Source organism: Melanostigma gelatinosum (assembly GCF_949748355.1).
Source record: "Melanostigma gelatinosum genome assembly, chromosome: 8".
Classification (NCBI taxonomy): Eukaryota; Metazoa; Chordata; class Actinopteri; order Perciformes; family Zoarcidae; genus Melanostigma; species Melanostigma gelatinosum.
In genome coordinates, this window is record NC_136641.1 from 11218227 (window position 1) to 11244198 (window position 25972).

Genomic DNA, 25972 nt, shown 5'->3' on the forward strand with positions numbered 1-25972 from the left:
TGCAGAGGTTTCTTAATGAAATAATAACAGCTCCGTTCTATTCAATTGTTCCAGTGAGTCAGGACAGCGAGCTAGCATTCACCAGAACACAACTAAGTAGAATTCAGCCATCATTCATTTTCCAATAACTCTTTTTCTGCGGAGACTCCGGCCTCTTCCCAGTCGAAAACAAACGTGCTGTTTTGGTGGAGAACAGCAAATTTGTGTGACCAGCGGCTGGAACAGAAGAGGTTACCCCTGAATCAGATTTGGAATTATAACGGCTTTTATTTATCATAGGCTAAATTCAAAAAGCAGACATTCAGCAACAGTTGAACATTGTAGCAGCGGGATTAGGAGTATTAACAATACACTAGGTGAACTCCACACCATGCATTCGGCTCTGGAGCACAGGGACGCCTTCTCAGCGGTCTGTACGTTTAAAGTCAATCGCCGAGGATGAAACTCAGCAGCACTTTGCTTTCCAGGGATCTGTTCTGGGGAATCGACACGAGAAATAAAGAAACTGCTGCGGAGGAAAACAGTCAAAGAAAAAAGTGTTTGAAGGATATAATGTAGGTCTGTTTTATTATGAATGGAGACAGGTCTGATATTTCATTGCAACAGATGGGATCTTTCACAAGTCCAAAGTTCACTTTGTCACAAAGGCATAGCTTTATGGGAAAAAATAAAACAAACTTTTAGTCATTGTTCTTTTCACCATTTTGCTTCAGAGGATGATAAAAGAAACCCGACACATACACACAAAATCAAAAAGCGCTTGTTTTTCTGTCCATCACTCAAATTCCAGTTAGAAACTACAGACCAAACCGCAAGCTTAGCCGGCAACCATGTGACACTGAAACGGTGTTATTTTAAAAAGCCGAACCAAAAACAAACTGAAATCAAACAAACAATAATGAAAACAAGATAAAATCAAATGCCACTCTTAACATGTGGTTAAACATTTTGAGTTATCGCAGCCCAATATTAGGGGGGGGGGGGGGGGGGGTTTGAAAGCCAAAACAGTTTCCAAGCTGAAACAGAATTCCCTTGTTATTCCCATCAACCAAACAACTTGTTTTTTTATTCTCAGCCCGCCATTCTGTGACAATCTGTGACGTCCTTAAAAGACAGAACAATGGTGAAGCTTCATGTTTGTTGGCGATAACAGCCGTGAACCAGAAAATAAACAAAACGTCTCAGGTTTCAATCATCAGTCAGCGACTCTGGACTGAAGCATGTCACTTCTGTTTCAGTGCAGTTTAACAACAGCATTGTGTGTTTGTGTTACACGTTAGAGATGTTGCCAAAAGTGGATGATTTTCTTTTTTTAGACTAGACTTAGTTTCAGCTTAAAGTGAATTTGAAGATGTCATAAGGGGGAGGGAGGTGAGTAAGAGGCAATGTGTATACTCTGTGTGTGTGTGTGTCAGTGTGTAAAAAGAGAAAATCTTTTCCTTCTTTCAGTTGGTAGGTATCCCAACTGTATCTGCAGGGCTGTTGTGTGTTGGAGGGGTGAGGGTTGAGGTTGGCCATCAGGGCAAAGTGTTCAACAAATCCTGCAGGAAGAGGTCGGGGTCTGCGATTTCAGAGAGAAGACCTGGAAGAGAAACGTGAAGTCAAGTATCTTCATAACACTCGCATCACAGTTCAGAACTTGCACTGGGCAGGAACCTCAACGTCAGGAGTCAACAAGCTGCACCAGAGACCATCCCGGTTCAACCAGTTGGCTCACTGCAGATTTGTCCCATTTCAGAGTGAATTCAGATTTTGATAATAATTGTTCATCAGGAATGTAGGCATGTATACTGACCTACAACATCACAGAACTCTGACAAGGACTCAGCTGGCATGAGTTCATCCTGGAAGGCCCTGAGCACGCGCTCCGAGGCCTCGTAGATGGGCATGTCGTTGTGACGCACATATTCTGCTAGCGAGAAGGACCACCCCCCCTCCGTGTTGCTGGTGGCCACTTTCTGTACGGCCAAAGAGAAGAAGAGAAGTGAAGACAACGTTCAGCTCGGTCTCTTCTGCTGTCACGGTCAACAGTGATTCATTGGTAAACACATGCAACCAAGATAAAGAAATGACCAGCACTGCTCAGTGCCCAGTCGTTCGTAGCATCCAAACCAAAAACCAGAATATCATTTATGTTTGTGGCATCAACATGCGCAGTCGCTCTGAAAGTGTAACATTTACCCTGAACATGTCGTAGACGAGATCCACCAGGGCCCAGAAGAGAAGAGGTGAGCGATAGACTGCGTACTCCTTTGGTGCTTTATCTGTGAGTCTGATGATGAAAGTGAAGAAGAGGATGAAGTTAGAGATACATTTTATTTTCAATTTCATATTAAAATCCTAAATACAGTGCAGAGCACTAAGGGCGTTACTCTTTAAACTTATTGATCAAACTGATTATTTGATGTTTCCAATTTCCAACTTGATCCAAACTGAAGGGATTTAACTAACGTAGTAGCAAAACAAAAAGGAAAATCAATGAACAAAAGAAGTTTAGTGTCATACTTGTTGGTGCAGACTGCCGAGACCTTGCGGGCGTGTGCGTTGACCAGGAGCCTTCGTAGGAAGTATAAACGTGAACTCCTCCAGCGCTCAGGCGGCATGATGTGCATGGCCAAGATGGTGAAATAGTGCGGCCCTTCAACCTCGTACGAGCTCTCCACCCACTTTTCACACGGCTGCTCCTGGAAACTCTGCAGGTTCTTCTCCTCCCGGGACGTAGCCCTTGTACTGCGGTGACAGAGTTTCAAAGTGAGATGAGGCGGAACATACATGAACTATACGAGCTGAATGTTGATCAAATGCGCTGACTTATGGTTTTGTTTGATATCTAGCAGCTGGGCATTGGTACAGATGATTTAATGTAATTAATTTGACATCAAAACGGTACTCACGTGTTGAGGACGTAGAGCACAGTGTGGATGATGTAGGGGATGAGGTGGATGTTGCTCTCGCGTCCTCCTCCTCCGGTGTCCACGCTGAACGATTGTTCGGTAGCAAAGCGGAGGAAGAGCAGTTTGGTGTCGTGGATGTTGAGTTGGTACGTCGGCTCCCGCTGGCCCGTGCACTCCTGCAGATATGTGTTGTGCCTGTGCGCGCCAGAGAGACATCCAGGTGGGAATGATTTACTGTGAGCCACACAAAGCAACGTTCTTTTCTGCGTTTGTGCCTCAGTGTCTACGTGCAGACGTAGGCTGGTTCAAAGTTTGCCGGCCCTCTCCTCCTAAACGGCGGCGTTTTGAGGCTGTAGTGTCTGTGCATTACAGTCTTTCTGACACTACCTGTGGTTCCCACCTCGGCAGCCCAAACACACTACAACATAGTTCTCGTTATTTAGCAACACATGTTGATCACATTTCATGTTCATCATAAGCCACCGGCTTCAAACCACACATGAACGATTGGTCTACAACAATGCACAGTGTCGGCTAGTGGTTTTGATAGTTGACTACACTGTGAAACCCCGAGAGTGTGCTGATGTGTGAGCCTACCTTGCTAGGCATGTAGCAAAGGCTGATTCTGGCACATGTGGCCCCCACACAGGAAGCAGCCCGTTGCATTTGGTGTTTGCGTTCTGGAGAGCAGCACTCTCCCACTCCTCTCGCCCACGAGCCAGCCTGCCGCGGGGGAAAAGGAGAAACAAAAACATCAGATTAGAATAACTGAAAAGTGAGGTTACCCCCAACAACATTATTGAATGGCATGCTAATGATGGTATTGGTGCTACCTGACAGCTGCCAGATGGCAGTCATAGTGGACTATGTTAAAGTGCGACACAGTGCTGTAGCCCTGCTGCTTCCTCGGCTTGTTTTCAAAGTCCTCCAAGGCCACACGCTTCGTGAAAGTGTAAATACCCAAAACTTTGGTTGGCTGGGACAAAGGAGACAAAGACCGAACTGTTAATTAAAAACACCATCATTCATTATACTAGAAGACTGTCTTGCTTAGTACTCAGAGATTAATTTTGTCTGCAGACAGCGGCGGCTGAAACATAAAATAATTGAATCCTATCTAAAGAAATATTTCCATAATCATGAATGTGTACCTGGAACTTGTAACCTTCTCTACAGATACAGCAGGTCAAGCCCGGCTCCTCTATCAGCTCCTCCATTTGCTTCAACAGCGAGGTCTTGGTCACCACCTGACCCTTCTCATTGGTCTGTAAGGTAAACACATACGGCACACATAAACACCCAACGACAACATAACACTGGGCTGTGTGAATGAAGCAAAGAGATACGAATGTACACCATTTCAACAAAGTGAAGACAAACTAAATGGAGATGAAAGTTGGATTAAAGAGGAGTAGCGTACCGTCATGCCCAGTGTTCCCAGGGCCTTCTGTCTCATGGCCATAGCCATGCGCTTCTTCTCAGACCTGGTCTCCCTGCGGGCCGCGTCGATCTTCAGGTTGACATCACTGTGCTCCCTCAGCGCCTCCAGAAGGTTTTCCGCCAGCGTGCCGATGCCTTCATCGCTGGATACCTGCTCCAGCTTATGCAAGTTGGTTATTGAATCTGTGCCTATCAGCACCTGAACAGAAGACAAGACGACAGCCAGTCACGTTAGCTAACGGGTTTAAATGGCTCTCTCATGCTCCCTCCTCCATACATGGCAACATTAACGATGTAACATTATCATATATTACGTTTAGTACCTGTGTGGGGGGATGCTGGGTTGCCAAACCACGAAGCAATCTGAGAATGAAGGGTAGAGCTGGTCTGGAGAGGAACTTCTTCCAGACATCTGCATCCAGACTAATGAGAGAGTGCAGAACCAGAAAAGAATGGTTTAGTCGATCAAGCACCTATATATTGAATTATATCAACGGTATTGATAGACGGATAGATAGGAGCTTGGGAGATGCAAGAAGACCTACTTCTTGGCATTGGGGATATGTTTCTTCATGTAGTCTAGTGCACTCTGCGTGATTCCTTTCTGGAGAATGAGATCTTTCAGCTGATGGCCGTTGTTGTTATTTTTGATCCCAGCAGCGATTTTACAGAAACAATCCAAAAACACTTTGTCGTCTGCACTGTGCTCCTCGTCGTACCTGAGGAAACAAAGCCAGCGGTCAGTTCTTCATCATAAACACTCTCGGAAGAGGTGTGGTTCTCAGAGTGGCACAAATGCATCTGAAATGATCAGCAGGGTTTCATAATGTAACTCTTTCAGCTGTAAAAGTCTCTATCCATGTGTTTACGTATATTTGTACGTAGAAGCAGAGTGATGCCCACTTGTCAAAGCTGCAACATGGTTTGAAACGTTCCACCAGGATCCTCATCTTCTCCAGTTCACCAAAGGACAGGTACGGGATGATGCGCAGCAGACCCTGCAGCACGCTGGGGTTGGAGCGCACAAACGGAGTGTTGATCTGGTCCAACAACATGACCAGCTGATCTTTGTCTCCCGTCAGCAGCAGGTTACCCTGCAAAAGACAAACCAGCTTCCATTTGATTTACAGTGACAAGAAAGAACATTTACAGGTTTTGATTCTCTTCTGATGTCAAATGTTTGTTCTTTCCTCAGAAGGCTGAACCCGGTCTAGATGCTTACCTTGTCCTCTGAAATCTCGGCATTGGCTTCGTCCAGAATGATCTCCATGATGCTCAGAACCTGCTCCGCTATGGAGGCTCCACCACTGTCCTTACTCTCCTGTTCCGCCACTAAAGCCTGAGGGGGAAATAGACATTCAAATGTTTCTCACAACACTGAAAGTAACTGAATTATGAAAGCCTCGCGTTGCAATTTGAATTTGATTAACAAAATTGCACCGGAATCCCCCCCCCCCCCTGATCAGACTACACAACATAATGGTACAAAGTCACTGTAACACTCACCAGGTTCAGAGTTCCCAGCATGACGTTGAGTGTGTTCATTTCCGGTTTGACCAGCTGCTGCCTGTTGATCTTCACCTTTACACAATAACTGAACAACTTCAGCAAAACCTGGAAGTGAGACAGATGAACACACACTTTATGAGACTGCACAAAGGATTGCTGCGTTTCTCCTGCTGTCGGAAAAGACTTCCCAAAGTAAGACAAGTATATTCATAATTTATATTCGACAGTTAAAAAAACATATTTCATTATGCTTTAAAGGTCAGAAAACAAACAAAGACAAATCTTTCATTGTAAAGGACTTACAGTGAGAAGATGTCTTCCTTGTTTAAAGTCTTTGATTCCAGAGAGGCGGCTGAGCATACACTCCAGTCCTCCACACTGTGCCATGACTCCTGCCATCTTGTACACCTCCTCATCATCATCCTCCTCTTCATCTGTTGTATGGCGAGATAAAAACAATAATAATCTTCAATTGAGATGAGACATTAAGCATTTAATTTCTGCCCTTGTGATGGCAAAGAGCAGGTCCTTGAGGCTACTGGCTTACACACTGGTAAAACAGCATTAACATACACGATATCTAGGACAACAATAATGTACATTAACTGTAAATCTAACCTGTGGTCGAGTCCAGAGACTCTATGAACTCCTCAGTGGCATCTCCCAGCAGACCTCTCATTCGATAGATGATTCTCATTGGCTCACCCTTGGAGAAAAAAAGCCAGCAAGCTCCATGACTAACAGTAAAGGTGTTATTACACAGCTATTAAGAGAGCTGTAAGCATTTAAAGTCCCAGTGAAACAAATTATCATCAAGCCCCAGCTGAGGTACAATTCATTCAAGGGAAAGTTTGACGAGTTTTAACTGGCTCTATGTCACCGCAGGACATGCAGATGGAGAAGAGTCGTTTTGGTCATCTGGTGAACTACCAGCACTGCAGTGACACAGCGCCGGTAGAAGATCAGCAGACTTTCCCTTGACTGAATTACACCTCAACCACATTGTTTTGAAAATGAAAAACAATATTTCTTGCCATTCCAAACATACATCTCTTCCCGTTACTCTGTTAGCTACTATGATACTCTAATGGTGAAGTGCGGTTTGATCATCAAACATTTGAAATCATAACAGAAGCTGAAGACGTCTTAACTTCAGTTTCACTGGAACTTTAATGACAATCTGCACAATTCAAAATGCTCTTCAATCAAACATTCACTGTCACACTCACGAGGACTCTTACCTCATTTGTCGGGCACCAGACCTTCTTGTAGACCTCGCCCACCGACAGATCCAAGCTAATGATTTTATTGTTTACCAGAAGCTGAGGAAAACAGAGAGGCATCAAAGAAATGTCCTGCAACTAGTCCGCTATTAGATCTCAATGAGAAGCCATTGAGAATTGTATGCAAACAGGTATCACAACAATAAATATGTAGTGGATGGAGGTTGAATAAAATGCACAGTCTACCTCCATGCCACTGTCGTCTTCGAGAAGCGCCACCAGGTCGCAGTCTTGGCAGATTTTGTTCTTGATGTCCCTCATTAGGGGGCCGATGCCGGGCTCATTGCTGCTGTAAGGGTTTCCTGGCATGCGGCCCTGCAGGAAGTCCTCCTGCTGAGGATCCTTTTCCAAGGTGACAAAGAACTCCGTCACCTCGTTCTCCTCCTAAACACAGAGGATGAAAGAAAAGCGCCAGATGAAGACACATTCACGGCGACGCTGCATTTTATTCTGAAGGACTTTTCCAACTGAAATGCAGCGGGGTAAAGGTAAAGGGAACTCACCGGGTAGATGATGCTGCACAGTCTCTCAAAGATGAACACGGGTGTCCTGTAGTCATCCAGGTTGTACCGTTTTGCCGTCTCTATGCACACTGCCATGAAGGCTTTGGTTTCAGACTCCGTACCTACGACCAGCACAGCAAGATTTACAATTTCTCCCCGACTGCGGTTGGAGCAGTTGTTTGAAGAAGTTGTGACATAATGTTAGATATTCACGTCTGCTGAACGTGAACGGGTACAGACCTGTTGTCATGTCCTCCAGCATCTCCAGCAGCATGTCCTGAGTCTCATCGATGAGCTTGGTGCGCTGCACCACCAGCTTCCTCAGACACAAGTAGCCGTTCAGCACCGTGCCAACCAACCTACTTTTGAAATGCCGCTTAATGGACTCCACCTCCACGAAAGAAGACAGCAATCCTGCAGTGGAACCCGACCGCATACGAATCATTTGAATATTCAAGAAACGGCAAAAACATCCCAAAGCTAATAAGCGTGAAGTTAACTTGTGGTATAAAATCATCTATCATTTATTCTAATGAGGTTGAAAGTCTCGTCTAAACTCTGTGATTTCTAATTTCATGTTCAGACAAACTGAAACTGACCGGTCAAGCTCTTGAGGGCGTAGCCTTGCTGCAAGTCTGTGCTCAGTGTCGCCTCCTCCAGAGACAGCAGGTTGGCGATTTCCTGAACAGAGAATTGAAAAATGTAAGTTTTATTTGCATAAAGTATGATTCAGACATATGGATACCTCTACTCTCATATATAATGACAGTATAGATCAAACAGTTGATGCCATGAAATTGAATTTATGTAATGAAAAGTACAAAAAGCACAATATAATTAAAGAAGTTTATTTCACTGCATGTAACTGTTTATATATTTAAGGAAACCAGTGGAACATACAGATATTACTAAGTTTGAAGTTATTATAAATTCTAATTGTTACCTTCGTAATCAGGTTACCGATGTAGGGCAGGACTCCACGGGCTGCCAGGTAAACCTTCCAGTGTGTCGGCTTGATCAACTTCTGGTACAGACCCAGGTACTCCACCGCACACTCTCCAGCTACACTCAGCTCATCCAGATAACTGACACACACGCGCACACACACACACACACACAAACACACACACACACACACACACACACTGTAAGTCATTTTACACTAAAGTGCTCAAACCTACTTTGAGTTTCCACACCACCATTTCCTCTTCTTGATATTAGTTGAATATTTTAATCGTCTTTCTGTTGGAGAATCGTACCTGGTGAGCAGATCCAGGACCTGTTGCTTGCGGCTGGGGATTGTGGTTAGGGCCTCCACAATAGTGCAAGCTGCCTGTCTGGCTGCCTGAGTGGCTGGTGTGAAGAGGACCTGCAACAAATACAACTTCAGTCAAAAATATGAATTTAACAAGTTTGTAAAATAACAAGCTATAAGATGCATCACATTTTCTCAATTTTAAAATGATTACCGACTCCTCATAGATATATGCACTTCTGACACTAATAACAACACGCAGAGCACTAATTGTACTTTCAACAAAACAGTATAAAAAAAAAAGAGAAAAGATTTTACCTGCCGCAGCCAGTTGTTGTGGCTCAGTTTGAGCAAGCGAGGGAAGAGGCCGTCACCCTTTCTGGACCTCATGAACTGCTTCCACTTCCAAACATACTTCTCCAGCAGGTACTGCCTTCGCAACTCAGTTTTCCCCTGAGGCTTTGACAAACTGTCCTGACCTGTGGTTATCAGACAAACGTAACAGTGAAAAGCTCATCATCACGACATTATATTATTTCACCGAAAAACAATAAGAGAACCATCTCTATAATGTGGATTTGTTAAGACTCGGTGCTCACATCTGGCTGGGAGACACTTTTTCCAGGCCTCATAAGATGCTTTGGGGTCCTTCTTGAGCCAGAGTTGGGCCTGCGCATGGATTTCATTACTGTAGGGCCTGACTGTGGTCAGGGACTCAATAGCAGCATCCTATAACCAAAAGCATACATATACTGTTGTGTTAGGGAACGCGATACAAGCAAGTGGTAGCTGACAGACACTGTAATCTGTAATATTGTAATATAATCATATAATCATATTAACCTTGTTCTTCTTGCTAGTGGGAGCCGGGGGCTTGATCAGCTTTTGCAGGATTCTCAGGCACATGAGAGTGATGTTCTCCACGACGACGGGCGTCTTTATATTGACCGACATGAGGAACAGACTGAGGGCTAGCAGGAGAAAAATACAATGACATTAGACAAAACACTATGACCAGTCATAACATAAGTAAGGCTCCGATAGCTCAATGAATGTACAGGATGTATTGTGATGCACCATATTGTTTGTTAACTAGACCAATGTCATACACAGAATTGCAACAACACACACAAGAAAGGGACTTAAGGCCAAAGACAGGAATCTGAAAAAGGCATAAGAAACTCCCCATGTAACTAGTCCCCACAGGCTGATAGTCTAAAACTGTTGGAGTGGATGAGTTAAGAAAATCAGGCTCACCACAACGCAATCGTAACTCCCAGCATCCTCCCTCTTTCGAAATAGAGTCTGTCAGCAGCAGCATTTCATACTGCAGATTACTAACCTGTTGAAGACACAATCATATCAAAATGTGAAATTCTTCAACAAAGTTAAACCAGGAAATCCACGAGCTCTGCTGTTTAAATAAAAATGTGATTATTGTGACACAATCCCAATGCTTCTGTCACAATTTCTTGCGATCCCAGTAGGACGTGTAAGAGGACGTGTAAGAGGACGTACCAGGTCAGGATTGGCCCAGTGGCCTTTGAGGGCAGCTGACACCTTGGCAATGATGAGGTCGTTCATCTGTTGGGTGGCCTCTGGATGATCTCTGAAGCAAGACAATATGGGAGAAAACAAGAGAGAGTGATATTTAATTACCACTGCAATACACTGTACACATACACAGTTAAATGTAAAAAGCATCTAGATGTAAAGTGTATGCTCTCATTCAGACACCCTACAGAGCATTAGAGCTTAAAGTCATGCTTATAACAAATGTTCCTTTAGGGAGGAAACGTCTGTTCAGGACACTGACAATGAGACTTCCCTAAAGGCTACCAACGACCCTGTAGTGGCGTGCTACGCTTTAGCCACTGAGTTCAAGTTTTGGAAATGTATCAGCTTTTACTTAACCACAAGATGGGGGAGGGACAAACCTGGTGAGGAGACAGACCACTTGGCGCACCTCCTCCCTCATGGCCGCTGTACCGCGGCGCAGGTTGTACTCAAACAGTTCACGGATGAGACCCTGGAGGACCAGGATCTGCCGGAGAGCTGGGTTAGTGGCCAGCGCGCGAAGCAGTGTGATACAGTGACCCGTGACAGCTGAGGCACAGCCGTAGCACTTGTTTGAGGAGGTGTGTCCGCAGCCCAGCACGGAGAGAGCGCGGTACTGACTGGCGGTGAAGGTGGGCTGGTGGCTGCTGCTGCTGCGGGATGACTTGGTGGCAGCCTCTCGCTGCTGCAGATCATACTCCAGGAGCTCTTTTCGTGACGCAAGCACTTTCTGGAACAACAAGAGAGGCCAGTGTTGTGTGTGAGCAGGGAACAAATGCAGTTACGAGGAGAATGAACTACTTTTTTCCTCTCTAACCTGTATAATCTTGGACAGTTCATCAAATGACGTCTTGCAGTCTCCGCTGTATTCTTGAGCCAGCTGCTGAATGTATCTGTTCACATTAGCAGAGGACGCACCAAGTCCTGCACCCGCTCCGCTGTCATCCTGAGGGCAACACAGGAAAAGAGAACATTACAGCACAAAAAACAGGCTTCAATCAACATTCCCTAAGTACACAAGTCTACAAAAACACTGTTCCAACTACGATGAGCTGAGGTTCTGCTAAAGGGATTAATGAAAAGGACATGAAGTATTACTGCCAGCCCAATACTGTTGGTCAGCTGCAACCAAAGTCTTTCAGTAGAAACTGTGCACCGCATACATTTCAGTTAACATCAAATGTGATCAGCGAGACCTCCTTCACATTACTCATGCCTAAATTTCGACTCATAAAATGACTGCTCAGGCCGCTCTGGTGTCTGACCTGTGGTTTCTCTGGTGCGGCCTCGTTGACTTTAGACAGGAGGCTCTCCAACTGGGGCCGGTGGCCCATCAGCTGGTGGTAGACCCGGTCCGCTTTGTCCAGCAGGGTGTTGATATTGGTCACAGCCTGCAGGAAAATAATACAAAGATTAAGAGTTGCAGAAGTGTAGAATAGAGCATAGTGATACAGATCTACTTCCTCAGCAAAAAATAAGGACAAAAACGTAAGATTTGCTATGCAAGCAGATTTGTTTTTTTGAAGTAGCAACCCCCTTTCCTAGTCACACGAGAGTGGCTGCTTACCTTTTTCCTGTCCTCCTCGTTCTCAATGGGATCCACAGCACAGCAAGGTTTGGCATATAGCATGAAGTCAAATCTGGCATATTTGCAGAAGCCACAGGCATTGCACAGGAAGGGGTCTTTTTCATCGTAGTTGATGGACCTAATAGACGACAGCCACCAATTACAAATACAATCAACTTCAAAGTCTCCAATCATTTCCACACTTTCCTCAATTTTTTCCGACCCGCAGAGGAAACGTGCTGCTCACCTGCACTTGTGGCACTGATACACGTTCTCACCGCAGTTGCCACACACCCCGGGGTTGGCCGGCACAGAGGCGCTGCAGCGTGGGCACTGCAGCGTCTCAGTGGAGGCCTGGTAGTTCTCGTAGAAATCGGAGAACTCGATCATCAGGTTGGAGGCGACGATGGGTAAAGGAAGGTCGATCTTCACCTCGGTTTGTCCCGGGGTCAGCTGAACTTTCTTAGCTTTGTGCCAACGAGCAGGCCTAGAAACAGAGTCAAGTTGAAAGCTTTTACTTCATGCGGTCAAGTGAGAGTGAAACTGTGGCAAAGCGGCTGCTAGCTAAACTTCAAACGTACTTGTTCTTCAGCTCCACAATAGCCTGTACAGTCCTGTTGTTGTAGTAGAGGTTGATGGTGCGGACCATTTTTGTGCGTTTGAGGTCACCGATCTTCACTGTGACTTTGCTGATGGTGTGGCTGCCAATGAGCTTGACAACCTGCTGTGTTGTGGTGTAACGGGTGTCCACTTTGATCGATGAAAGTTTGATGTTCTGGAGGACAAACACGAGACAATGTTTGAAACAATAGTAGCACGGTCTTATGGCGAGTACTCTCGTGACTTGTCCTCGTTCTGTCTGCATATTTGTAGTTCGCCATGGTTTGTTTATAAATAATAGTCGTATAGATATACATGTAAGCATCTTAAGCCTGTCACACCGTGTATTAGCTGTTGAATTACAAATCCAAAACAAACCACAGTTGAACTGATTGTAACCAATGCAACCGTACAAATGTGTAAAACTCGCGCTGGAAATGTATCAGCTAAACATCTCGTGTACTTTACGGCTGGAGGTTGTGTCTATTTAGTGAAGTTGTGTTGCACATACTGATAAGGGAACTTCTGGATTGTTGCACACCAAGCAGGGGTCACTCTCCAGAAAGAATCCATCAAACTCCACTAAACCAGACAGAGTGCTGCAGGAGAAAACATCAAGTCATTACATTTGTATGCAAGTGATGTCCACTACTTGGAATTGCATTCTCCTTGCGACGAGATGGCGTGTTTGTGTTGACCTACTTGTAGATGTTGGAGTTGGGGTGATTTGTCAGGATGTGATTCTGTGCCCTCAGGATCTCCACAGCTTTCTGGGAATACTCCTTCAGCTGGAACAAAAAGTCAGAAACATTTCAAACTATTTTACACACTTCGCAGCATTCTCATATCTATGTTTTGCTGAATGATAAATAGGCTTAGGTATCGAGGATAAGAACTCTGAGCGATACATAATGGACACAGTCCAACTCTTGACCCAAAGATTCATTAAGAATCATTAATCATGAAAAGTGTCCTGTCTCAAATTATTGTATTTTAAGCAAGACAGCCCAGATACATTAAAGCAGCATAGCCAAACAATGTTCTGTCAAATGCATAAAACAATTATTGGGACAAATATGAAGAGACTACACAGCCATGCAAGGACTCAAATCCTGCATAAGGCTCACAAATCAAGAGAACCAAGAGATATAGTTCCAAAATCAGAGTTTATGATCTGAATTCATGACATTAACTTTATGAAAAATGAGTACAGCCATAACTTGTGAGGGCTTCAAACGGACCTTTTTCTCTGTCTGAGGGGTTTTGAGTGAGAAGTATCCAAGAAGGTCGACAAACTGGGCAGCTTTGCGGCCATACGCAGGCAGCTCGGGCCAGATGGCCCAAGTCAGTTCCAGCAGCAGCTCCTGCTGAGATTTACTGGAGTTCCTACAGAGAGATTCACACGTCAATTTCACCATTAAGTAATGTGTTTATGCTTTCCTTCATGGGTGCTATAACTCAATGTTCAGTCACATTTAAAGAGGCTGTCTTGCGTAAACTAGGCTCGCTTTGGGACAACATTTTCTATCTCTGTCTCAATGTGTTGGGTATCTTTAGTACCTGTAGATATGAAGTGCCAAGCAGTGGGCTTGCCAGCGCACAGCAGATGAGTTTGACTCCAGAAGGAAGCAACGCAAGAACTGGATCAGTGTCTCCTTGTCTGCAAACTTGTTAAGCTGACTGACCAACGCCATACACAGCTGATCCTCCTGGCTGCCAACTCCATCACCTGTGGTCAGTCCGAAAAGAAAGAGTTAAGATCTAGCACTTACTATCCATGATATCCAAATATACTGTGCAGGTTCATTGGGTGGTGAAGCATATTCCAGCATTTAATATGTGTTAAACACGAAGAACTAGAATGAAGTTTGAGAAAGAGCGTCGTTGGCTCACCCTCTTTGTCTTTCTCTTTGTCCTCTTTTTTGCTCTTTTTACTGGAGGACTTGCTCTGAGAGGACTGAGAAGCTCCTGCCTGTCCAGCACTACCGGAGCCTCCTCCCGAGAATGATGAAGAGGAGGAGGAAGAGTTAGCCAGCACCTTACTGCCACACAGGGCACAGGAGAGCAGTTGCAAAAGTACTGGGGAAACTCCCTCATCCACGAGGAAGCTGACCTGGAGCAGGAAGTACAACACAGCTGGACAGAGGAGAGAAACAGATCAAAAACTATGTAAAACCTACGACTAAACCTCAAAGGTTTGTTTCCAGTCGAAAGATGATCTGACATAACTTACAGTCATCCTTCATGCAGAACTTCTGCCAGTTGATCGTCCTCTGAGTGGAAATTTCAGCACAAGCTTTCAGATGTTCCATCTGCACCAAGAGAAGCAAGTTACACACAGAAGGTTAAAACAAATCTCCGTCCTCTGTACGAGCCGTCTTAATGACGTTGATGTTCAGAGGACACTCACCAGATTGATGAGTGTGTCATACTGTAGAGCTGAGCCAGATGTGGCAGTCACCACACCAGCTCGCAGGAAGATGCCCTGCTCCTCCAGGAGCTTCTTGATGCTGCGCACGTGGGAGTCAAGAGTGTGCAGATCCCGCAGCTGACGATATTTTTCCTTTGAACCGCAGATGAACAACAGCAGCTTTCTGACCTGTCTCCTGACGAACGGTGTCTGCTGAATCATCAGATACTGAGGAGAAAAGGGAGACAGGATTAAAGGGTTGTAGACAGAGGTTAAAAAGGAAAATCAAGTAAATAATTCATGCACCCTTACCTCAGACAGATAGTAGAACCAGGAATGGTCAAAGACAGGAGGTGGGATACGTGGGTTGGTGTCAGCAATCTTCTTGATCTGATACGGCAGCCGGAGCACCATTTCAGTCAATAGCTGGGAGTAGGCTTCAAACACATCCGCAGCGTGCCCCTAATGGTGGGAGCAACAGAGTCAGCTCACAGTAACACTCCTTTTGCAAAAATAACTTTCTCCAGTTGTACAGATAAAGATCCGTTACCTTGACATATTGGCGCAGGAAGAACGGGCTCATGTCTGGAGGAGAGGAGGCTGTGTGTGGGCGGAGGAGCTGGCTGGTGGTCGCAGGCTCTTCTTCGCCCTGTTGGCTCTTCCAGAACTCCAGGAGCGATTTGAGCACGTGGAGACAGTAGTCGATAGCACCGAGGCTGAGCAAGGCAGTCGCTGTGGCGTTGGAAATGAGCGAGGAAGACTGGAAGAGAGAAAGAGGGTGCACCTACCATGTAGTACAATATACACGCAACTTAGTTTTGAGGTGAAAAGCTGTCCATTTAGAAATTCAGTGTCATAGAAAATGATAAGTGAGCTATAGAAGTACCTTCTATGGGTACTGTGAGGTGGCTTTGAACTAACTTTGGTGTTGTACTTGTTTTAACACATTTTAATAAAGTGCCTCCTACATTTTCTTTTTAATGTATTTCTGTATTTCAATAGACATTTAACTGATAGCCTTCAGTGAAATACCTCAGAGGAGGATTTGGAGCCAGACTTGGTCCGAGACATGAAGACGCTGAGCAGTCTCATGATGACCAGGTGAACTTCGTTGATGGCGCTGCGCTCATTCTTCTTAGAAACGTCCTGCAGAGGAAGAACATGGATTAAGTAAAACAAAGACACACTAAGTCAGAGTCATCACAAGGAGACTGTGGTTACCTTCTTGTGCATGCAAAGCTCAGCAATGAGCTGTGACAGGAGGTCATCCAAGGCCCCTTTATCCTTTTCATCCTCGCCATCGAGGTCAGAGGTCAACATGAGGATAACCTGCATGTATGGGATGGCTTGGACTCCACCGACATTATGGAGCTGGGAGAGGTGCTGAAGCAAGCGCTCCAGGAGCATGAGACGAACCATGTGTAGCCTAAAATAAAATAAAAAACGTTAACACAACATGGTATTTTTTTATGATGAAATACTGCTTCCTAAAAGAAAATGTATTCCCAATTCTCTTTCCTCCCCATGGTCATGGTGGTGGCCATGGAGGGAAGAGAGCTGGGGTCTTAACAGGCAGATGTTTGTTGTCAGCCGAGCTTAAACTTCAGCCTTCGGACATGATATAAACTCATACTTGGCATCGGGGATGTCTGACCTGTTGCTTGTGTGGATGTCTCCCTCGGTCTCTCCCTCTCCCTCTGAGCCCTCGCCTTCCTGCTGGGCTGTGGTGGTGCTGATGGCTCCGGTGCTGGAGCTCACACTGCCTGGACCCGCAGGGTGGCCCTCCACTGTTGTGTCCCCATATGCACTACTGCGTCCTGACACTGTACACACACATTCATGAACTGCAACTAAGCAAACTGGAAACATGGTAATGTATACAATAAGTGTTTTTTTTAACTTAAAAAGCAATATGTGCTTGTTAAAATGACACCTCAAAATGATAAATGCAGGTTAATGAGTAGCATCATATATACATGTATAACATTGTTAATATCAAGATGGCACACAAAAAATTGTATGTCGCATTTGATTGCGTTCTGAAATCACCCACCACTGTGCTCCCCCGCTACAGAGTCGATTGCAGAGCCTCCGCTCTCTGAGCCCACACTGCCGCCATGCTCCGCTGGGGAGGTCCGCAGCGTGGAGCCGTCAGTGGCCGCTGTGCTGCCCTCATCGTCTGATGCTGGGGCTGAAATCATAGCAATAAAACAAACAGTCAATATACCGCAATCATCTGGCCGCGATAGATCAATGTAGTTTGACTTGGGCACCAACAATGTGTAAAGCATGCAGTACATTCAATGCACATCAAACTGCCATTAATGTTTTTTTTCTCGCGTTTAACCTATTGGGGCATTGCTATAATATATATATATATATATATATATATATATATATATATATATATATATATATATATATATATATATATATATAAATAAATACTACCTACTAGAGCGAACGAGTCATAGCGTGAGGATAAACAGTTTGAATTCTAAAATAGTGAACTGAGACTACAACACGTGCCACACATTAGATCATCAGTCTCAAGATGGAATAGTATCAATGGTCACAAAACACACACCGTACGATTTTGGAAAATGTTATGAAAAAAAGAGATTTTGAAATTGACTAGCCACTGTGACCTTGCAGATATAAAAACCTAGCTTCCTGCTGATCACACACTTTTTTTACCTGATGCGGTGGTGTCTGAAAGGGTGCCAGCATCCAGTGAAGAGGAGCTTGGGGCCTGGCCAGACAGGCCAAGGCTCTGAAGGCCAAGGGCACTGCTGCTACTGCCTACAAATGTGAAAAGATATGTACTACGTTATATATACTACATTAGCAGCGCAAAGATATTGATCTCCTGAAGTGATGCTTCACCTGATAAAGATTTGGTCAACCACTTGATGTAAACAATGACCTAATGCCAAAATTGGTTGATTTATAAGGGTGAAACACTACACTTTGCAGAATAGAAAATTCGGGTGATTCATGTTCATGACAATAAGGTAGACTATTGTGTTTTTTATTCAGTTGTGGGAGCGTTTCAATACCTGCAAGTTTCACTTTTGTGACAAGTGTTAGAGCTATAGAAATGGTTCTTCTTTTGCTAAAATGTGTTAATTGTGTTGGTGGTATGAACTCACACAATCCCTATTAACTGCTCAGTGCTTCTCTGTTGTCCTTTAGCCAGATTTTTAGGTTCAAACAACTTGTTTCTGGACCGTTGAGAAGTCTTTCATCACAGACAGGGAGAGCGTCTAAATGTCGAGTGGGACTCCCAGGCTCGGTCACCACAGACTGATCGCTTCATTTCTTTTCTGGCAACTTACCTTGTTGATCCTGCTGAAGGCTGAGCGCAATGGCCAGCTCTACCATAGTTTCATCGTCTGCATCGGGAGGGATGTCCAGCATGGGGGGGAAACCTTCGGCCCCAGCCAGCAGAGCCTCCAGAGGAGATGGATTTCCATTGTTGAGATTCTCTGCTGTCTCGAGGACCATGGACTCTGACTGAAGACACAGAAAAACAAAAAGTGTTTTTTTAATTTCTTTAACATGCATTTCTTTTACAATCAGTGGCTGCTCCATTTCTCTTTGGAGGGCGAGTTCATCAGTGGTCTTTATGACGTGCAAACAAGTTATACTTTGAAAAAAAAAGAGGAAACAATTCATGTTAGATATCATTGACAGCTGAACACAACCGTGATGTTACTATGTGACATATGGTCAGTCAATATTTACTGTGTTATGGTTTGTGTTTGAGAAATCAAACATTACTAAACCGTGTTTATTATCTGGTTCATCATTACGGACTAAAAACAGGATCATTCTGATCAGGTATATTAACTTATACATCAAATGATTTATTGTTTTTGTGTGAGGGGTGCAGAGGATTGCTCGACCAGCGCCAGTTTCCTCTTACAATGTGAACAACGAGTGATGTCGGATATAACCCACAGACCCAATTGGCCCCGTTTGCTTACCACCATCTCGAAGTCGCCATGGTCCACTTCATTCTGCTCCTGACTCTCCTGTCTGCCCTCTTCTCCTCCGGTCAGCACCGATGACTGCATTTTGTCATCTGCATCGTCGTCATCATCCTTGTCTCCTGCTGAAGGAAATCAACCAAAAAGTTTAACAGAACTGAATCAACTTGTGGTCATTGGAGTCTCAACAGCGGTTTTAATTTTTAGTTTAGACAATCAGTTGGTTGTACATACACAAAGCATGGAATGCGTATGCTGAAAACCGTTTAAAAGTGTAATTGTCCTAATGCCTTTTAGGACCAACTCATACGTTTTAATACCCAAGTAACATACAGTATACAAACAGAGGGTTTGTATGAGAATCGTGTGAAAACTTACGCATCGGTGTGTTGGAGCGTGGGGGAGATGGAAGGGTCACATGTCTCCGTTTGTTTCTTGGTCGAAGCACTCTGATCAGAGCCTGCTTACATGCAAAGCTCACAGCTGTGTCCTGAAACGAGATGAAATTCAGAACGGTTCCCTAAAGACAGTCTGTCTGTACTGCTCTTAAATACAGTAGTACATGTAGTTCCTATCCTAACTGCAAATTATAGTAAGTGATTTCCTGTTTCCTTGAACTGCCTAGTGATCAATATAAGTACTATACTTACTGTGCACAGTAACATTTGCATGTAGATTTTGGAGGCTACATTGATGTAATCCAGTTCACATGTGCAGTATGCATGGATGATGTCCACCAAGGCATTGACTGTTGCTTCCACATGAGTTAGGCCTTAGTTAGAGGAACAGAAGAACAATCACACACTCAGAGCCTCGTTTTAAATCAGGTGGGCAGTACCAAAATCTAATTCTCACTTATAGACCGTATACAAATGTAAATGTTCTACATAACATGAAAATGTGAGTGGACAATGTCATTTTCAAGATCACATTAGATATTAAGATTATCTATATATATTTTTTATACCGAGTCATTGTCCCAAAGTTTGAACTTACCAGGCAGACAAGCTGGAGCAAGAAAGGCGTTCTTTGGTTTTAGGGAATGGAGCTTCCAGAAGTTATTCATCAGCTGGGTGATGAAATTACAGCTTTCACCATCCACATGTTTTTGCCCATCGTCCATCATTTCTTGGTTAAGGAGAGAATAACGTGAATGAGTTTTAATTGAAACCTTTAGGTTACTTAGCTGCAGCTGTTCAGGAGAACATTGTCTGTTAATCATGACCTCATGATAACAGAAAGGGTAATTATGTAACCATATAAATACTTTACACAAATTGCTATTCCCTAGCCTTGGGCAACATTCGTCACCAGCAGAATAGCCTCTTACCAGAGTCATGGTGTAGTGACTTAGTTTCTGTGAAATGCACCAGGTTGTTGGGTCTCATGATTGCAATGGAGCGGGCTGTGATCACGAGTCTCTGGAAGACATCGGGGTCGAGGTCCCTCCCTTCGCGGCTGCAGCTGTTCAGACACTGCACTGCGTTACTCAGCAGGGACTGGTCCTGATGAGAGGGAGGCAGAGTGTTAGTATGTGTTGTATTCTTCACAAGTAACGGAGAAGATGAGCACAACATGTAACATCCAAATGTACTTGAGCGCTTAGAATTCAGTTTCTAATATTATTCTGCACTTCTGAGGGCTCGGTTCCAAACAAACTGCTCTGAAATGTATACAATTAATCGATTAACTGTTGATAAATGTTGAAATTTTGGTCTAGTCTGACACATGGGATGATATTTTTACCTTGTGGGTGTGGTAGGCGGATCGACTGGTGTGCAGGCTGGCAAGAAGTCCCTTGGTCTGCTGCTGCACACCTGAAGGGGTCGGCATGGACAGGAGTAGAGTGGCCAACTCCAGCGCTGCAGCCTTATTCTTCTCCTACAGAGGTAAAGACATGCAGTCAACAGTGCTCCCTGAAGATGAGGATTTTTCATTCAAGTGTGTTATTACTTTTAAAAGGCTACAAAGAAAAAATATCTTCATCGGTTTACCTTTTCACTGGAGGAACCTACTGCAAAGCAGCTCTCCAATGCCTCAAGGGAGCTGACTACCAACCTGGAATTAAGAAAGAAGATCAACACCGCTCCAACTGCAGATTTAGCCTTAAATCAGCCAATTTAAAACAGAAAAAAGCAAATCTGAACCTGGTACAGTCTGTGCTGATCTAAATGCCAAAACAATGCAAGTGCAAGAATAAATGTTGTCAAGAAAAATAAAAAAACATTTAGTTGTTGTATAAGTGTGGAGATGGTGCATGGCATGTTCACAGTCTCAGGCATGGACACACAAAGTAGCACACGTGCACAAACCATACAAACAAGCAGAGAAAAGGCAGTTACTAACCGGTCCAAGGTTGATAAGGACTCAGTTTCACAACTTTTTATTGTATTTTTGGGAGCAAAAGAAAAAAAGAACAAAAAAAAAGTGTGAGGATCACAGAAAGAAACAAGTGAAGTCAAATGATTCATTGAACAAAAGAGAAGCATGCAAGAAAAGATGACATCACGATAGCCATGCACTAAATCCTCTTAAGCGAACCCGACCCCCCCATTGTTAAAACTACACAGCTGGACACATGAAGGGTAACGATATGCTAGAAGTGGGCGATATGGATAAAATCTATCACAATATTTAAACATGTATATTTACAACATCTATTAGTATTATGATCATTTCATGCAAAACCAATTGAGAAACTGTTTATAGATAAAACAACCACAGGCTAATCTAACAAAATAATACCGTAACTTAGTACACTTAAACAAATCATATAAAATGAAATGTTGTAATAAACAATACTGCTTATTGATTTGCCCACAGGTATTAAAAGGATAAACGTATTAACAGTATTGCAACATCTGACGCTGTGGTAACTGGTAACGCTATCTCATCAGATCACGAGTGTGGCTAACTGGACTACATGTGATTGAGAAGTGTAAATGCCAACTTGTGTTTGACGTCATGAAACCCAAGTTGAAAGCTCATACCTCTCCAGCACGGTGCCGCTGGTGGTGGTCGGGGTGGCTATGTCTCCGTCAGCGGTGCCGTTGCCCTGGTTGAGGTTGGGACTGCAGACATTGTTAACCGACGCAGAGGAGAAGTCCTCCGGTGGATCCTCAGGCCAGCCAAACTGCTCCTTGGTTTTACCGTAGATCTTGATTGAATCAAGCATGGTGACTCCGGCTGGGTCAACAGATGCTCCAACTTTAAGAGTAGGAAGAGGAAACTGAATCAGAAAATGGTTTCTAAACAGTCTGCAGCAAAGGCAAAGTGATCCAAGTTAACAAAACTGCTCAGAACTAAATAAATATCCTCACACCCACCATGTTTAATTGGAGGTTAGCTATTGTAATAAATGCATGAGGCTCATTAATTATCTAGTTGTTCTGCAAGTCCAGAGACACAGTGGTCCCTTTGGACGGACTCACAAAAGATATTGCGCTATTAATATTACAGCGCAAACACGCCCATTAAGTGCAATTTGCCCTTTGTTTGCATCTGATTGGAATTGCCCATGTGGCAAAGTATAAATGTTTGCGCCAAGAGCAATAGCATAATTTTGAGACTGTGGGCTAAAGGCACAGTATGGCATGCTTTTAGCATTACTTTGTTAGTTAAATCCTGTAAGTTACATTAAGTAAGTAATTAATAAGTTATAAACATGAATGGATAGCGGTGAGGTTATCGGCAACAGATGGAATCATCATCGCCCATTCTTGCTCTTACTAAAGATGGACAGCTTCTTGTCCGCCTGCAGGGCCTCCTCTCTGGTGAAGGGGAAGTCAAACCACCGGGCTCTCGTCAGGTTTATCTGTATGGTGCGGCCAAAGACTTCCACATAGGAAGGAGCCCTCTCGATGGCTTGGGTGCCCACCTGCACCCGCATGCCTGTCATCACCATTGAGCTGTTATTGTTGACCGCTTCCACAGTGAATCCCCCAGGCTAGGAGAAAACAACCAGAATCACAACATTTGTTGTGGTTTACGCAATTTATCTGATAGTAAAACAGTACAACTACAGTATCAACAATATATATGGCCTCAGGCTGTTTTAGCAAAAAAAAGCTCAATTTAGTCTGGATGCATAATAATGCTTTACTCAGCGCCCCAGCACGTTAAATTGCACAGCGGTGGGCAAAAGATACTAAAGCTATATACAGTACAAGTCAGGAATTTTGAACCTATACTAGAATGATTTAAGTGAGCCCATTAACACCAGTGCATAAAATATGTTGTTAAGACAGCACAGTGTGCAAAATGTTGGTACAACTCTTTTGACGACTAGTATCTATTTTTTGCTTTTACAGTAAAACGCCATAAAACAAACACATGCTTGCCTGACAGTATTCATCCATTACATAAGAAAAAAAGCCCAGCAGTCTCTTGCAGCTTTTCAAACAGAGAATAATTCCATTAAAATGTCCCTACCTTTGTGTTGGCCACATACATCCCAGTGGAGTTGAGCCTGTGTTTGATCTGCTGTCCATTGTAGACCTGCAGCAAGTCATTGCCACCAAACTCCACCTCCGTCAGCTGCAGGTTGTGTTCAAAGAAGTCCACTGGGAAAGTCACCTGACTGGAGGTCCGAGTGGCTGAAAGTAAAATCCTTGCATTACAATATGAACATTTTGCAAGGCACACAGCATATGCTGTGTAAGTAAGCATTTTCTGTCAAACACAATCCCTCACTTTTCTGTTTTTGAGTGAGCGCGACTGGTTCACTGAGAACGCTCCTGAGAAGCTACTAAATGTGTTTACAGAATACTTCATGAAAATTAACAACACGGTATTTTGGCAAAATCAGCTGTTGTCGAAGTGTGATGCTCAGGCTGTTTTTTCATGCATGTTGCCCTTTACTCACTCGTGGCAGCGGCTTTGCGCTTGCGGACCGGCTTCATGATACTGATGCCACAGCTGGGCTGCAGTGAGGGCTGGAGCCAGTAAGACGTGTTGTCCACGTTGGCCATGTAGATCCGCAGGCTTCCGTCCTCACAGAGAAGAATCATGGTCGTACGCTGCTGCTCATTGCTGGCAGTGTGTCGGATAGCCACCATATCTTGAATCTGGGGAAAATATTAAATTATAACGTTAACCTTAAGAAATGGCAATAACACCCAATTGGCGACACTTTTGGTAAAACATATAAATGATTTAGCAATTACTGCTACAATTTCTGGCTTAATTGTCACATTTTGTAAGTGTTACCAATTCCCTTTTGTGTATGTTTTGGTATTATATAGTATGTAGTATACGTTTAAGTCTATCATAATGAACTAAAGCTTTCTATATAGGTCTGTTCATACTTCAATGCGTACACAGACTTGCTCACTGATAGGGGATACATTGATTTGCACACCGTCTTTGTTGTATTTGGCTGAATAACAAGAAAAGGTCAAAACTGAAAATGGTTTGTGCTACTACTTGACAAGAATAGGACACATGAAGGGGAACACAGTACATTAGTGCAAGAGATGAGACGAAACATGCTTCTCAGCGCACTTGTAGTGAGTTCATGCTCCTTTCACCATCTTCCGTTTAACACCGGTCTTCCCTTTTCCCTTTTATAGACCATTTCACAGTTGATACCTCATTTAAAATGTGTCCCCGTTTATTTCCTGTGTATGTGAATGACATCAGCTGACAGGAAGTACACATGGACCCAGTCCTAGCAATGCAATTCTATATGTCGCTGTTTCTGATAGAAGAGGAGAGCTAGTGGCTCTTCCACGTCAGTACAGTAAGGGGCCCTTACCTTAGCTTTTGCCGGCAGTGTTTTAATCTCTTGGATGAGGAAGGTGTCTGGCTTGATCATGATAACAAGCGGTATGCCAGTTGTCTGCTGCACGCAGCACACCAAGCCTGGGTGGTTCATGACCTCAGACCACTGGCACAGGGCAGGCGACACCTTACTGCTGCTGCCATTCGACCTAAAGACGGCAGGAGGACGAGCGAGATGGAGACACGGTTAGCTCGTCCAGGTACTCGTTACATTTGCAAGACCCAGTGCAGTGGCAGGTGCAAGCAAAGAAACCGTATATGGTGTGGAAGAAGCGTTACCCTTTGACATTGATGGTGAAGAGCTTCTGCACTTCGCTGGTGCTGCGGCTTACTGTGGCAGCGAAGGACTTCCCCTGGCTGTAGCTGAAGAAAAGCATCTGAAGCACATGGGAGTAGTACACAGACACGCCACCGCCGGCCACCTGCCCGTTGCTATCCTGGAGTCACACGGAGAGAATTTGTGTTAAGATGTAATGTTCCAAAAGATGAGAGCAGGAATGCACTGTAGGGCTTGCGATTGTGTAAATCTTTTTAAACAAACAATTATACATTTTACGACTTCGCACATTTTTGTGGGATTAACTCCACTGCATAAATTTATGTCCTGCTCACCTTTAAGTCTTCGTGGTTTATCTCCAATACATTGGTGACATAGAAAGGGCCATGTTGGGCACTGCTGGATTCGTCCATTAGCTGGGTGTACATGTAACCTGCTGAAGACATGATGACGATGATGTTCTTCCCCTCTTCGTTGAACAGGAAGGTAGCATCGCGGATCTTGGAACTTGGGAGCAGGAAGTAGTACATGGGACTCAAAGCATCCACTGATAAGTCATAAATCTGTTTGGCAAGGGAGACAAATAAAAGAAGTATTATTAAGTGTTTTTTTACCCTGCAAAACCCAGAATAATCAAAGTCACATGATTAGAGTGTCTTCCCAAATCAGTGGATAATTTCAATCAGATCACCAGTAATAATCAATACTCTAAAGTTACATACAAAGAGTCTATTCTCTTAATACTTACTTTGACGAAGTCAGCAGTGATGATTGCAAGTTCAGTCTGCGAGCCTGGTAACCAAATAGCTTTGATGATGAAGTTGCCAGTTGCCAGTTGAGGGTGCAACACCAGATGGTCTGACACTGAGCCAGTGCTGCTGAAAGTCAGTACATGGCAGTCCTT

The 25972-nt window shown here is 44.1% G+C and overlaps 1 protein-coding gene across 1 annotated transcript in view; it reads right to left on the minus strand.

Moving 5' to 3' along the window:
- Nucleotides 1-282: 282 nt before the first annotated feature.
- The window catches only part of ubr4 (ubiquitin protein ligase E3 component n-recognin 4), a gene marked incomplete at its 5' end in the record, with an annotated part of 49215 nt that continues 23525 nt past the window's right edge, over nt 283-25972 (minus strand). Inside the window, 64 exons of the mRNA XM_079273090.1 lie at nt 283-1582; nt 1796-1958; nt 2182-2272; nt 2506-2730; nt 2895-3089; nt 3492-3617; nt 3728-3870; nt 4046-4159; nt 4315-4533; nt 4658-4757; nt 4880-5053; nt 5238-5428; nt 5557-5673; nt 5841-5948; nt 6147-6277; nt 6462-6549; nt 7085-7165; nt 7313-7510; nt 7630-7751; nt 7870-8043; nt 8229-8310; nt 8573-8714; nt 8889-8998; nt 9203-9363; nt 9484-9613; nt 9728-9855; nt 10142-10226; nt 10403-10493; nt 10822-11171; nt 11259-11387; nt 11707-11832; nt 12009-12147; nt 12256-12495; nt 12590-12783; nt 13120-13207; nt 13311-13396; nt 13850-13994; nt 14169-14337; nt 14502-14744; nt 14842-14920; nt 15019-15246; nt 15331-15480; nt 15569-15778; nt 16051-16164; nt 16240-16444; nt 16673-16841; nt 17072-17209; nt 17716-17820; nt 18357-18534; nt 19008-19132; nt 19389-19500; nt 19661-19782; nt 20007-20138; nt 20341-20515; nt 20757-20891; nt 21005-21068; nt 22001-22217; nt 22740-22956; nt 23442-23605; nt 23875-24076; nt 24766-24940; nt 25071-25228; nt 25404-25631; nt 25817-25969. Of these exons, the coding sequence (XP_079129216.1) occupies nt 1518-1582; nt 1796-1958; nt 2182-2272; nt 2506-2730; nt 2895-3089; nt 3492-3617; nt 3728-3870; nt 4046-4159; nt 4315-4533; nt 4658-4757; nt 4880-5053; nt 5238-5428; nt 5557-5673; nt 5841-5948; nt 6147-6277; nt 6462-6549; nt 7085-7165; nt 7313-7510; nt 7630-7751; nt 7870-8043; nt 8229-8310; nt 8573-8714; nt 8889-8998; nt 9203-9363; nt 9484-9613; nt 9728-9855; nt 10142-10226; nt 10403-10493; nt 10822-11171; nt 11259-11387; nt 11707-11832; nt 12009-12147; nt 12256-12495; nt 12590-12783; nt 13120-13207; nt 13311-13396; nt 13850-13994; nt 14169-14337; nt 14502-14744; nt 14842-14920; nt 15019-15246; nt 15331-15480; nt 15569-15778; nt 16051-16164; nt 16240-16444; nt 16673-16841; nt 17072-17209; nt 17716-17820; nt 18357-18534; nt 19008-19132; nt 19389-19500; nt 19661-19782; nt 20007-20138; nt 20341-20515; nt 20757-20891; nt 21005-21068; nt 22001-22217; nt 22740-22956; nt 23442-23605; nt 23875-24076; nt 24766-24940; nt 25071-25228; nt 25404-25631; nt 25817-25969 (9618 nt within the window). The 3' untranslated portion in view covers nt 283-1517. The remainder of the gene's footprint in view (nt 1583-1795; nt 1959-2181; nt 2273-2505; nt 2731-2894; nt 3090-3491; nt 3618-3727; nt 3871-4045; nt 4160-4314; nt 4534-4657; nt 4758-4879; nt 5054-5237; nt 5429-5556; nt 5674-5840; nt 5949-6146; nt 6278-6461; nt 6550-7084; nt 7166-7312; nt 7511-7629; nt 7752-7869; nt 8044-8228; nt 8311-8572; nt 8715-8888; nt 8999-9202; nt 9364-9483; nt 9614-9727; nt 9856-10141; nt 10227-10402; nt 10494-10821; nt 11172-11258; nt 11388-11706; nt 11833-12008; nt 12148-12255; nt 12496-12589; nt 12784-13119; nt 13208-13310; nt 13397-13849; nt 13995-14168; nt 14338-14501; nt 14745-14841; nt 14921-15018; nt 15247-15330; nt 15481-15568; nt 15779-16050; nt 16165-16239; nt 16445-16672; nt 16842-17071; nt 17210-17715; nt 17821-18356; nt 18535-19007; nt 19133-19388; nt 19501-19660; nt 19783-20006; nt 20139-20340; nt 20516-20756; nt 20892-21004; nt 21069-22000; nt 22218-22739; nt 22957-23441; nt 23606-23874; nt 24077-24765; nt 24941-25070; nt 25229-25403; nt 25632-25816; nt 25970-25972) is intronic.